Below are 14792 nucleotides of genomic sequence, written 5' to 3'. Positions count from 1 at the left end.
TCCTTGTTGGCTAGAACAGAATGGGGGCTGCTGTTGTTCCTCATCAATCAAAATATTGGTAGTTGGTGAGTGAAGTTCAGCTTGAATCAAAACCCTGGTTGAGCTGTGGCCACAATTCTGATTTAATGTTCGCACTTCAAAACTTGTTGGATATTTTTCTGCAGTCTTATGTTTAGCAGGTCCAGTGTGGAGGCAATCAGCACAGAGTGTGACTGCCATTCATGTCAGAGTAGTTTAAGAGTGACACACTGCTGCACAGGTTCTTTCTGGATTTGGTAAATTGAGATGGAAGAATGTATGGATTAACTAAGTAGGCCAGCAGGAAAACAATGGGACTGTGGCTATGAGATTCAGTTTTTTTATATCCTATAATCACATGCCAGAGAATGGTAGCATCCTACATGGATCGCTTTCATTTCCTTCCTATCCATCTTCCGGTCTTTTCTCGCCGGAGAGAAGCATCCCCAGCCATTGAATGAGCGACAACGCTTTGAATCCCTGTCGTTCATTCGAAATATTCCATTCAAATCTCCATAAATGAATACAAAATGAATACTAGTGGGAATAAATTAGCCGCTCGCTAATTAGCCGTTGAGCCATCTTTGAATGTCACATCTTAAGGAGTGGAAGGGGTTCCTCAATGAGCTGCAGTGACAGGGGGTCTTAGGCCTGGGGATATGGCACGCCGTCTTTGGGTCTTCTCTGACACACACACACACACACACACACACACACGCACTCACACACAGACACACTCACACACTCACACACAGAAATGCACAGACAGAGCTTAATAAGTGCGGACATCAGTATCTCGAGCTTTGTGCCTCTGTTAATATTAGTTCTGCTCAGTTCACACTGAGCAGATAAAGTCCACCCCTCAGTGTAAGAGGTGGAGTCGGAGCGGTCTCCTCTTAGACCTGGCTGAGGGTACCAGGGGATTGGACTAATTTTACAGCCTTCAAAAGGAAATTGGATGGGCGTGGGAGGAAAGAAATGGGAGAATGTTCAATTTTAGTCACACTGGACTAGAACACATAAAGATTAATTACCCTGCATACATAGAAAGTACATCACAGAGACAATTATGCACCATACATAGATACTATGTCAGTGCTAATTCTACCACAACACTGCAACATGTATATATATACAAACATGGACAGATACATAGACATGTGTCTACTCACATTGTACGATCAGCTCCACCACGGCCTCCCGAGGCTTTACGTTGAAGCCATTATACTGGCTGGTCTGGCAGCGGTACGAGCCCGTCATCTCCCTGGACACATTAACAATACGCAGCACACCGTCGTAGCTCTCCATCTGCATGCTGCCATCCGGCATCGGTGCCTCCTTGTCAGCCCGCGACCACAGGATGATGGGCTTGGGTTTCCCTGAAACAAGGCACTCCAGCTCCACTGTGTCACCCTCGCGGGCCACCAGGGGGGACTTGCCCCGAGGGACTGTCAGGTTGGGGGGAACTAAGAAAGAGAAAAACAGAGGAGGGACTGATATGGGGCTCTAGAAAGTCAGCAGGCGGGGTAAGAGGAAATGGTCGACTCGAGGGGAAAAGTGGCGTGAAAAGTATGGGGGGAAGCGAATGAACATCCAAGTTGCAATGGCAATGAAGCTGAGTCTCAACCACACACACAGCTTATATGGAAGGGCCATGCGGATATTAGCAGCAGCAATGGCTAACAGCTGGGACCAGACAATCTGAGCATGTACTTTAAGTAAAACCATCATGGAAGGCAGCAGTGAGGAAGTTAAATGCAATCAAGCAATGGCAAACAACAAACAATGCAATGAAGAGCTGACAAGCAAATGCACTGCGTGACCTTAACAGTCAAAGAAAATGACCCCTTTACACCTTGCATTAAAATGTGCCTTGTATCCAGATGGTTCTAGTTTGAACTGGATCACATTTACATTTGGTATTAATATGTCTCCAGTGAGATCTGATTGAGATCAGATGGCTAAGCTATTGTATGGACTTCTGACTGCTATTTGAAGCAGGGGAAGAAGCCATCTTGAACAACTGGAATGCCGAAGACAAAAGCAGATGAGAATGCTGTTTTATGCAGCTGCTTTGATTTCAGGGATAGTGATGGCGACTTTTACGGTGTCAGACCTACGTATGTTCCATCAAACTTCTGATTTTATTCACAGAAGAATGCAACCAGTGTTATCCAGTTATTGGTGTTATTTACACCCACATAGTTGTTTTATGTGGACTGAAAATGCAATTCCATTTATACTCGTGTTCGTCAGAATATGTGCCCAGCCACCTACGGAGGTGGTTTGGATGATTGGATCCGTCCTCAATGTGTCTTGGGTGCATTTACACCTGTACTTTTGTGTGGTCAACCAGTATCTGATTACAACCCGATCACCCAAAACACATTTTAATGCAAGGTGTAAAGGAGGTCAATTAGCAACAATAGCTTCTTTTGAGTTTCCAAGTACTAAGGAGCCACAGGAACTAAACTCCAGAAATACACCAGGAACTAAAACTCCGCTTTGCGAATCCCTATTTGCTTTTGCACTGCATCTGAAGAACTGTGAAGATTAGACTAGTCTAATGACAAATAACATGTTAATTCTTTTTTCTTCTCTTTGGACAAAGTCAGTCTTGCTGCCTCCCCTTGCTTCCAGTCCGTATGCTAAGCTAAGCTAACTGTCTGTCCTGGCTGGAGCTACATATTCATCTGAAATTCCTTGATGCATTCGCCGTGTTAACTTGATGGTTGTTCCATCCCTATCTATCTTGTTTGCACACACTCTTTCTTCACCTTGCTCTTTGAGACTAGTTGGAAACTTGGCAATCTAAATTTGTTTTTAATACCCATAAATCATACATCTGACCCTCATCCTTATACTCATACTAGTGGCACCCTCTCTTATTGTGCAAATGAAGCTGTACAGATGTTGTAGCAGATGTTGCTTTATGTTGCTGTAAGGCCCCCAGGCCATCAAAAAGTCCTCCCCAAAGAGCAGGGACTGTTTTGTCACTCCAGTTGAAATGGAGGTAAGGTTCCTGAAATAGTTCTTGGGTTCCTGCAAATGTTCTTCCAGTGGAAAAGTCACTGAATAACAATGCAACAGAATCCAACTGATAATCGTACTAGAAACAAACTCCATCTACATCTGCTAACGCAACTATATTGCATTACCCTTCTACAGATACCATCACCATTGCCAGCACTGCCATTACAATCATCAGCATCACAGCATTATCATCATCATTGTACCATTTTCTTCATCACTGCCATTACTTCCTTATCACAATACTATTCTTCAGGATGACTTTCACCACCCATCTCTACAACATTCATAAGTCTTAGCACCATCACTTGCTTCATTATCATCAGTCTCCACAGCTTTTTACATGTCTGCACTCCTCCTCATGCAGCTACTCAATCTCAGCACAGCGTCATATAATTCAGAGCATTTACAACAGAACCCTCCCAAAGGTGATATAGCGTTATTGCTGGCCATGTTACGAAATATGACCCAATAAATATTTTGCCTTTGTTTAATGGACATTTTAAAGCCAGGCTGAAAGTGAACAATGAATAATAAAACAAGTGCAAAGTGCCAAATTGCTGGACACATTTGCAGGTTTCCTTGAGTGTGTCTGTGTGTGTGTATGTGGTCTATGTTTGGAAAGCAGGAAAACTAGCAGGTTGGATCAGGCACTCTGGTTCCTCATCAAGCATGCTGGCCAAGTAAATTTGTTTAATTAGTAAACCTGGCAAATTGCACCGGCTCCTAGAGTGCTGCGTGTGTATTTGTGTGTTCATGTATTTTGTGTGAGTCCAAACTATCAGCAGACTCCAAGACTATTTTGTAGCACTGCTCCCAAAAATAGTTTACAGCCAGCAAGTTGAGAAGTGAAAATCTTCCCAGCAATGATGAAACCATGTCATGCTTCCCTGATGATTTTCGAATCACTGTCATTCTGCCCAAACAATGCTGCAGCTGGAATGAAGTCAAGCCACATTCAAGTTTCATGGTGATGAAATCACTTGAAATCTCCAGAAAACGAAGCAGTCCAGCTGTATTTCTTTTGACCCCATTTTTGTCTGGGTGAGAGGTAACAATCCCACGGCCATCTCAATTCTGTGGCTATTTCTTTTGTCCTTTAAGTGAGTCAAGTAGGATATGTAAAACTAGATGCAAGCTGCAGTTGTCGTCAAACTGGTAGAAACAAGGAATAACTCAACTGATTCTAAGGTTTGGCTCAACCCAATTCTCACTTAAAAATGAAACAAACGTATCTCATTGATGACTCCAGGGTATGCACTGAGAACAAGAATTTCCAGTAAGATCTACAAATTGGAAAAAGACATGAATCGGGCAGTGTCACAGAATCCTCGTCATTGAACTTTATTTAAGGAAACATTTCCTAGAGCTTTCCAATGAACCTAAAATCTGTGATAAGCCTACTCGGGGGCAGAAGAAACACAGTGTGAACATAACACCAACCAACACCTCACAAGTTCATATGCCAAACTTGTTATTGGCCTATTTACACATCCAGCAGATACAGAGCAACATCAGCATTCATTTGGCATTGTGTTTCTGGCTATCAGCACAATATTCATTCTCCTTTTAGCTCTATTTAGGTATTCACCAATTCCTGAAGGTCACCAGCTTGTTTCCATCTTTGCCCGTCTGCCATTTAGTGATGGGCAGGTGCAGCGTGGGTGGGTTTATCCAAACATTTTCATTAACATAGCTGCCTGCTGTTTCCATAAACAATGCTGGGAGTGAACTATTACAGTAAAGTTGTGGGCCCTAAAACCAAAACCATGAGCTGAAAGACGCTAAAATGCTACACAGAGCTGAGAGGAACTGTAGTTGGGTGATAATTACTTGTGATTTCGCCATTATAAGGGAAACCCTTTCACAAACATAGTCATTGATTATGGCAGCTTTAAACCAATTCTACTGAAATACTGCACTACTTAATCATTTTATTGTGACAGATGGAAATTCCTAACGCACCTTTTCAACCATTGCAACCCACGCGAAAAGCTGCAAATCAGCAAGTTCAACATCTACAACCTTTAATGTACTGGAAATACTGCATAAACATGTCAGTGTCATTCACATGAGATAATGAAGACTGTTCTGTCACAGATAAGTCTTAGCAATGCTGTTTGGCACCAAAGGAGCAGCAAAAGAGATCTCTGCAGAGACAATAACAGTGGATACTCATTTCATACTCATGATTTGCTGATTGGTATTCACACAATGTCTCAATTGAGGCAACCAGGTGTCAAGAGCAGACATATTCCTTTCCACATCATATTTTCTCCACTTTTCCGGATGTTTCCTTCCTTCCTCCAAACAGTGAAATGATGAATTGACAGCAGCGGTATAGGAGGAGAGCAGCAAGCATTCATTAGCGAGGTGTATTCACTGAGTTACCATCATTACACCTGGCCTCTCCACAGCGCAGATTAAGCAGGCAATTACAGATGTCTGCTTATTGGGTTTGGCACCACAAATACTGACTATCAGCTGCCCTTGTCTTTGTCCGCACCATCATGGAAATGCAAACAGACATACATGCACACAGACACTAGCTCATCACTCTCTCTTGCTTACTCTCCATCTCATTCCTCCTCCTGCTCTCTCTTTCCAAGCGAACACCCTGCCTCTGTGTGTGAGACTGACCACTGAGCTGCTCAGCGTGGCAGAGAGCCCGCTACTGGTCTTCACTGTACTCTCATTGTGCCAAAGCCATCCAAATGCCAGTGATGCCTGCAGGGCATGCCCGCTGTGTGCGTATGCTTGTATAGTGTGTGCTTACGTGGTTTTATGTCTCTGCTTGTGCATGTGTGTATAGCTGAGTGTTTTCGGTTCTCGCCCACGGGTGACACCATGCTGTGATCCTGCCTCAGTTCCTCAATGGGATGCTTCTCATTGTTGTTGCTGACTGAAAATACTGCATCCACGCGTGTGTGTGTGTGTGTGTGTGTGTGTGTGTGTGTGTGTGTGTGTGTGTCTGTGCACTTTGTGGGCTTAAATTAGGGACAGGACCTGCTTGTTTGGCCTCTGTAGTGCTGCACATCTCTAGGGCCTCAGTTGGAATGATCCTCCCAGTGTAGAGGCTGATTGCTGGAGCTTTTTGGTGCAATGTGAGCTGACTGCAAAACATGGAAATATCTGGCACTTGCACTTTCTTATAGCAACGGGAGTCAGAGTGGTGCACACGGATGTTTTTGAGAATAAACAACATTCCCGCTGCCCCCTTTTCAGGTAAGTGCTGTGACATCACTCCCTATCACCATGGCAACATAGCGCTCTCACTATTACTGCAACCCCTGCAGAGTGTGTATCTGTATGTGTGAGAGTGTGTATTTAGGTAGCTTGAGGCAAATGAGCTGGTCACAATGTGACAGGACTCTCTACTCGTCTGAGTCCTGGACCTCTAGTGACAGGGAAAGTCCCAGAAGTTCAGCGTAGACATGTTTGTGAATCTGTGTGTGTTTGTGTGTGCGAGAGAGAGAAAGCAGAATCCATACCCTGAGGTGCTGGAAAAATGTAATAAATATCCAGAGCTATGCTAAAATTGGCATAATGCATTGATAGACTGCAATGATACATATTGATAAACTACGGTGTGTGTTTTGAGTTCTAGACTGTAGACTGTCTTTATTGTAATTTCAACCACATATGGCAAGCACACAGAGAAATAAAACAGTTTTCTCCAGGCAAAGCATAAAAAATGACAATACAGACCCACAAAAGACTACATAAAGTGCGTGAAGTACCATGTACAAACAGTGCAAGAATGTGCAGAAAGACTAAGACAGTTTACTAGTTGTGGAGGGATGTCAGTCCTGTCACTCAGTATTGAGGTGTCTGATAGCTTGGCATAACAATCTGTTCCACAGTATAGCAGTGAAGGCCCAAACGCATTGGTACAAGTGCTCAGATAAGAACACTGGTTGCTGAAGTCCATGCACCATAAAAAAATAGAGAGGGTTCAGCTATGACACAAAAATAGCACCATTCAGGTTTTGAAGCTACTTTGTGCTACTTACGCGCTGCCATCTTGGATCAGATGGTCTCAGGGGAAATCTCAGGAGAATGGCTGTTTGCAATCAATCACACAAACCTCCTCATGAATTCATGTGGTTTTCAATATCAAAGTTTTCATGGGTTGCAGCTGGATTTGTGGCCACACTGCGCGCTGTAATGTTGCCTTATGTGTCTTAACAGTTACCCAACCGGGCAGAGTAAAAAGAATTCCCACTGTCCAGTTTAGAAACGCATAAATACTCACCTCCAGTACCACCACTTTTTCCATTGCTAAGAAGTGAGCAACTCCCCCGAAAGGACCAAAGTTTATGTACATTGCTCAAGGGGCACTGCCAGTAGTTAATGAGGGAGGGAAGCATGTTTCTTATTCATGTTTCCCTCCTTGATTTTCCCAGCTGGACAGAAAGGTGATTTCCCAGATGGCCACCTCCATAAAGCATGACTTCAGGTGGTGCAGCTGAGGCTATATGCAGGCACACTGGGCATAATGTGCTGAGTTACCTAGTCTTATTAACATATTTTATGGACTTGGCACAAAGTGAAAACTGGTCACCGAACGACTGCAACTGCCACTGCAGGTCCACCCCACATCCCCATAAATGTATATGTTTGTCTTTACAAGCAACAGTAATCTTTTACTCCGACAGTTTCAGCATCTACAGTCTTCCACAGAAATATCACAGGTGTTGTGCTGACATATGCTGCCAGGTGGTTATATGCCCATCATTCTAGAAGTGCCATGACTGTGGCATCCACTGGTGTCATATGGCAGATTTCCCAGGACAGCATCACAGCTTTGGGACAGCTGTTAAGCCCCTTCATCCCAGTTCACAGCTCACGGCTTGTTTCCAGACCTCTATTGGCTTGTTAATCAGGTGCTGGTATCTACCGCTCTTGGAAGTCATTATTTTAGCCCAGTCAACAGTTAATTTTGCATTTTAGTTCAGAGATATTTAATTGCAGGTTTTTAGGTTTGACTGCACAGTATTCAATAAAATACACATATTTTGTCATTAACAACTTCAGTGAATGAATGGGGCAATCTTTAATTTGTAGAGGGATTTCAGAAGTCATGTTGCATTTCAGGCACAAATGGTACCTAGCTTACCGTTTGCTACCCCGAACAGCGGTTGTCCAATCATATCATAGCAAGCACAACTAGACACTGCAGGTCTGCCAAACTTTGGATTTATCAGTGTGTTGAAGCACAGGTCTGTAGCAAGAGCTATACACTGCACTTAAAGAGTTTGGAGTAATAGTGCAAATAACAGATTAAACTGTTTGTCTGGTCTACTGTAAACTGCACTCTGGTTGGCATGTTAACATATTTGGCTTACCACCTACAGTACTAACCCTGCGTTACTTCAAAAATGTCATTCAATAATTACATTCATCTGTGGGGTTATGGATTACATTAAGACAATGAGTGTGTTTAGGCTAATGTTAGAGCCTCTTAAAGAGATTTGGGGAAGTTTACACTATAGCAATTATTGCTAAACATGCAGACTTAGCCTCAACCATTTAGTGTGATATCACGGATGTAGCTATCAAGTTCATATTTAAGACCCCTTTTACAGGATTCTGGTTTTAAAGCGAGTCAACTTGAAACACAGAAAAGTCAACTGGAGATGGTGTTTTCAACCAACTAAAGGGGCTAATGTTGGCTTAATTACAGTTGTTAGATCAGCCGGTAATCAACAGTTCCAGGTATAAATGTCTGCCATTGTCCACCACTGTTTGAAATCAAGGACCAATTGTTTGAGAAAATACTAATTTTGAGGGGCAAATCTGCTTGTTACTGTAAACTGTATGCCAAGCTTGACAGGCGCGACAACAGTAACTAAGACAGGGCTCAGCCAATTATCCACTGAAAAACCAGATGAATTCTTTTCATTTATTCTATTCATTTGAAATTGACCTACATATGATTGAACTTTCAACAAAGTGAAAAGCAGACACATTGAAAAAGTTACACTGCTCACAAGATATTTTTTTTTTTTTAGATTTTTCAATGTGTATTTAGTTGTTGGACCAGCTGGATTTCCTGCTGTACAAATACAATACAAAAGAAAAACCGATGAAAGAGAATGGACATGTGATCAAAAACTAGACCTGCACTCTGTGAAAACTCCACATGTCCAAATATGAAGGATAAAAGCAGCAAACAAACTGTTTCCACCCACAGTGACCAAACAGCAGTTGAACCTTTGCACCCTGTAGGTGAGTCAGGATGCAGACCAGGTTTCTCTTTATTGAGGTCAGTGAATTTGCTGCTGAAACAAGAATATCAGTCCAGTCAACAGCCAGCGGTCATGCCGCCTGTGCTGGAGTCACATGTGGCACAGTCAGTTCAGATGATGGCAGCTCGTGACGAATCAGAGTCAAACAGACAATGGGATGGTTGAAAAGAGGATAGACAGAGACGAGTAAGCCTGCCGCGAGCTTCGGATGACTTGGATTCAATTTGGGAAAAAAAAGAGCTTGTACATTGTTTATTAAACCAGCTCATTTTTAATCAACTGAGCACTTAATTGATTTGCTTAATTCATTAACTGCAGTGATTCTTGAGATTGACAGAAACACTGGGTGGTGCCAGTGTTTCAGGTGTGAGCGGGATACTAACCGAGGGACTCATCATGGGAGGATTTATCTCCCTCACAAGAAGACAGAGGTGACTTTCAATCCTAATACTTACTTTGTGATCATCAATCAGAGTGACGATGAGCTCCTGATGTGTGCTGATGCTAAGCTGTATCAACAGAGGCTATTCTCTCCACAGCGGTTTAAAGGACAGTAACTTTTGTGGCAGAATCCAGTGCTGTTAGTAATTATAATGCAGTGAGTGCAATAAGCGTGTATCAGCTTTGTGAATCAGTGGCTTTAAATGTCAAGAATCCATCCGTAATTACGCAGCATGCTATTAAAATTCTATCTCTAAAATGGTCCCTGTGGTAATTCCATGGGCGGATCCAGGGGGGCGGACCTGAGATGAAATCTGATTGGCCCCTGAAGTTCTCCTGTTTGCTCCAGAGCACTACGTTGGCTGAATATTGAAATGCTACAGTATGAGAATACTTCTGCAGTTGCCTAATTTAGACCCAGAACCACTGCGTAACGCCACGCCCTGCTAGTATGGGCACTTCATGGCCCCTGATGTAGCACAATCCTGACGTGGCCCTGGGTAGTTCCAAACTGAAGCCAAATAACATTTCAGAGTCACCACCGTAAAATGTCAATAATTATATCTAATGATAATCCAGCAAGACACACTCAACTACACACATATTTAACACACAGGCTCATGAGAGGATTAATCAGCTGCTTCCTGTTAGAAGTTTATGGGATGTTTTATGTTTTACACTAATGCTCGTAACCCTTTCAGCTGTTCCTGTGTCTCCTGGTTCTTAATCCTGACAGTATCCAAAGGGGAGGTCTGTGTCCTTGTTTCCGGACCACGCTCATAAATAAACATTAGCGCTGCAATCTTTGGGAGCGGCGATGAGAAGAGAGGCTGCTTATTTAATGAGTGTGGCATGATAGTAAACATTAGTGCTGTTTTGCAAAAGGGAGAAATCATGAAGGCTGTTGAAATCAGTGGTCATCAAAAGTTGAAAGAATGGAAGATAATAAATATTCTCTTTTATAAAGACGTGCTGCGGGCTGGGGCTAAGCCTGGGTTTGGAATCTGGAACTGGAGCCAACACTGGAACGACCAGCAAGCGCCATAGTGTTCAGACTAGAGACACTTTAGGCTCAATCGCTTTCCAACCACTTCCCCAGCACGAAGCCCTGCCAGACCTGCAGCATAATCTCCTCTAAACGCTTTTATTAAGACTTCTAATTGCAGCTCGGGCTTTCTCCCTACAGGAGAACAGGCAGAGGAACAAAAACAGGGCTTATTCACCCCAAAACAGGCTGCAGGCGTATGGCAAGGCAAAGGCACACGCCGCTTTAATACACAGCAGCTATACTGTGCCGCTCAGCGAAGACACTTCTGATTCATGGCATAAGCCTGACTGAAAGAAATACCACACATAGCAGGCATTCTCCAGGAAAACAGCCCAGTCACATCCAGGTAAAGCAGCAGGAATTGTAACTGGCAGAAGCAAAATTCAATATATTATTTCCTATGACAGGAACAGCTCGATGACAATGCAACACTTTCATAATATTTCATACCCACACATCTGACTGGAACAATGAAAGCTTAAGAAGCAATCACATCTAAGCCTTAAGGAAACCTTTCATTTCAAGTGATCACAATAGAGTCAGTCATTTCCTCGGTTATTTCCTCAGTCAGACAACAGTATTTTCTTCCCTACACATTAAAGGATCTGTGTTAATGCATTGGCATCGCCCAGGCACTCCAAAAGAAGAGACTGCACTACTTAAAAGATAATGAGGAAACAATCTTGGCAGGTGCGATTGATCCCACTGTTTTATGGCGCAGGGATTATCAAAGGATTATCTAACAATAATTATGCACCCAAGGTCGACACACTGCTTTCATGTTCACGCTGTGAGTGGCAGTGAGGCGTGTGTGTGATAGAAAAAACAAGAAAGTGAGAGGAGGTAAGGGTGCTTGAGTGCGCAAATGTGCCGGTCGATGTGAGTGCATGTGTGTGTGTACGAGTATAAAAAGGGGAAATAAAGTTCGCTATGAACCCAATCGCAAGTCGCAAAATATAACTCAACCCAAAAGCCACTTATCAGTACCGAACACATGCCAGTAAATTCAAAGCGAAAAACAGATAGCCCCTGCGCCTGCAGCACCACCAACCCATGGGAATCCCCCACATGGAAGATCTGGAAAACTGGGACGAGCGAAAGGCGAGCAGGAGACCCCCGATTGAGTCACGCTCGTCTGAGAAGTTGATGGCCGATGAAGTAATGTGTGGTGACACCGGAGCATTACCTCACATTTGCTGCTCATTGATTGACCTCACTCTGCAGATTACAGATAAAGACGAGGAGAGTTATCGCTTTGTCTCTCTCACCATTGCGATTCACCGTTATTGCAGGACCTGCGTGAATTGAGTAAGTACAAAACGTATTGTTAACTGTAATAAATGTGCTGTGCAGCAATCTTCTAAAAGTCAGGCTCTCTTTTGTTGCCTGTGAAGCTGTTCCAGGCTTCTTTCTTATAAAATCTGACAGCGACAGGGCTGATTGATGTTAAAAATCTAAAACAATAGAAAGAAAAGTACATGTTTGACAGCAGATTTGGTCTTTTAAAGAGTGAAAACTCATTTTATTATCTAAGCACCTACGTCTTGCCTTCTTTTGAAACGACTGATGTACAACAGAGCAGCAGAGTATCTCAAAGACACAATGAGCGGCTGCTGTAACGCTGCTCTGTTTCTAGGAGACATGCCATGATTGAAAGTACAATGATGCACCTCAGTAGACACGGTGGACTGGTCTGTTGTGTTATTAACATGCTGCACACATGTATGAAAACGTTAGTCAGAACAGTGGTGGAAGCAGCCAATTAGATGGGAGGACGATGGATGTTTAGTCTCTGATTAGTTGGACTGATGGGAGTCAGCTTTGGTTCACAGGTGTCCAACTGAACAGTCATGGCTACACAGTTGTGTTGTTGCTGTAATACGATTGTCTGCAGAAACTAGAAGTTACAGTCGGAGAAACGGGTTGTTGAACATTTTTCATCCTGGGACAGATTATTGGAATTTAGTCAAGCAGTGAAAAACACTCTAAAGAGGACATACAATGTGGAGACGGTCCTGGAAGAGGGCTTAAAGGGTCAGTTCACCCAAATCTTTCAAGTTCTCTCTCACGCACATACACACGCACTTACCACACACACAAATCCAGCAGAAAGTTTTGCTTTCATCTGCTTAAGTTTTGATATTCTGAGTTTTTGAGGCCTTTGAGACTTACACTGCACCTGCAGCACAATGCGGTGAATTGAGTTTTCACATTTGAAGTAATAGGGAAGTATTTTCTGACATAGGTTAAAAAGAAAAAAAGAAACTGTAAGCACCTCTGACAAAATTTGGTTCACCTTCATCGTGTCGGGGTGCAGAATTCTCAGCAGCAGATGTGTGAAGTATTCGGGCTGATAAAATCAAAAGTGTCTGCATTGCTTTGTACCACGAGAAGGAAGTGTGAAAGCATGTGTTTCACAGATCTTTGTGAACTGACCATTTAAAGGAAAACTTACTTTTCTTACAACCTGTGGCCAAATGTACAAAACTGTGTATATTTAAGTATAGATATCTGCGCACGCAGGAAACATGCATTGGATTTATAAAAACCCACATACCTATGTATGTTCCCACGTGCTTGTTTCTCAAACATCTTAATCATCCTGAAAATGTGCACACATGCACAAGCCCTCTGACCATCCCCACAAGTGACTGTAAATGCAAACACACCCCCAACTGCCTGGTTTGCATATAAAGATGCATTTAGCATGTCGGTTATTCTTACTCCCCAGCTGGATTATAATCATTTCATATCTCTATAAAGATCATGTATTTATTTGTTAAACTATACAACGACCATGAACATTATAATTATCATAATGCATTATAATGTGTATTATGACATCACATATAATGCATATGAGACAGACTGCGTGTACGGTTCGGATGGTGTGAAAGATGTGTAGCAGTAAGTGCGTTCTCACCGCCTGTGGCTTTTTATACATTTTATATAAGGTCTCATTTCACATTATTTCTTTGTGTTACATACCAGCTGCTTAAATCTGGAGCAGCTCTACTAAAGGCAGATTTTCCGCATTTAATTGCACTCTATCAGTCTCCTACCTAAAACAATACCAAGCTGAACATGAGCAAGTTATTTTTACACCTGTCAGTTGTAAACGCTCATTAGACAGTCAACAGTAATTTCACCTACTGTACTTAACAGTCGTGGAAACATGGAGGATGATATCAGAACTGATACTGGGATTAACAGTAAACAGTAATACAGTAAGACTCTGACGTTAAAAAAGAGTCTTCCTGTAAAAGGTCGAGGACCCCAAGCCCCACATTCCAAGAAACCTCTTTTTTGTCCTTAATTTCTCTCACGTTCCTCTAAATCATGTGTGTATGACTGAAGCAGCTATAAGATGTCTGTGTGTGTGTGATGTGCTCGGGGGGGTGTGTAGATGGGTCACTGACACAAAGGGGTGTGAGGCTCACCAGTAGTGGAAGAGATGTTGACGTCAATGCTGATCTCGGGGATGCCTCCTCCCTTCAGCGCGGCCACGCAGGTGTACGTGCCGAAGTCTGTGAACTTCAGGTCTATGATGTCCAGGTTGGTGGTCCCGGGGGAGATGTCGGGGTCCGTCTGGGTGATGACCATCCGCTCTGAGCTCCGCAGGGCACGGCCATTCTTCAACCAGCTAAAAGTCAGCTCCTCTGGCGGGGTCGCCTCCACCTGCGCCATTCAGCACGTTGTTATTTGTGCTGCACTGATTAGCAGCTATGACTTGTTATTTCATGCATATACACGTATGTGTGTCTACCTGACAAGAGATCTTGACTTCACGTCCAATCTGGATGTTGTCGTCATTGTGGTAGGGGTCAGGTGTGATCCAGAATCGGCCCTTTTTCAAAGCTGTGAAGAGATAATCCATTTGGTGAGAACTAGAATTACACTTGCACTCTGCACTTGTTCCTTCTGCAAGCCTGCAACATGCCGCTGGAACAAACACTCACGGCAGGTTATGGCTCTGCTTGTCATATTGATGCGATTTCTGAGAT

The 14792-nt window shown here is 43.1% G+C and overlaps 1 protein-coding gene across 4 annotated transcripts in view; it reads right to left on the bottom strand.

Annotated features, from left to right (window-relative positions):
- Positions 1-14792, bottom strand: part of LOC143335976 (MAM domain-containing glycosylphosphatidylinositol anchor protein 2) — a 159215-nt gene that overhangs the window by 50830 nt on the left and 93593 nt on the right. For 2 of the 4 annotated variants that reach the window (XM_076755712.1, XM_076755713.1), the window contains exons 7-9: positions 14555-14646; positions 14229-14466; positions 1191-1511 (exon numbers count right to left, since the gene is read on the bottom strand). In XM_076755712.1, the coding sequence (XP_076611827.1) occupies positions 1191-1511; positions 14229-14466; positions 14555-14646 (651 nt within the window). The remainder of the gene's footprint in view (positions 1-1190; positions 1512-14228; positions 14467-14554; positions 14647-14792) is intronic. The other 2 variants (XM_076755714.1, XM_076755715.1) reach the window with 1 other exon arrangement.

This window comes from Chaetodon auriga, chromosome 18, assembly GCF_051107435.1.
Source record: "Chaetodon auriga isolate fChaAug3 chromosome 18, fChaAug3.hap1, whole genome shotgun sequence".
NCBI classification, from domain to species: domain Eukaryota; kingdom Metazoa; phylum Chordata; class Actinopteri; order Chaetodontiformes; family Chaetodontidae; genus Chaetodon; species Chaetodon auriga.
Note: the sequence above shows the minus strand (reverse complement) of the source record. Positions and strands in the feature narration are given on the sequence as shown.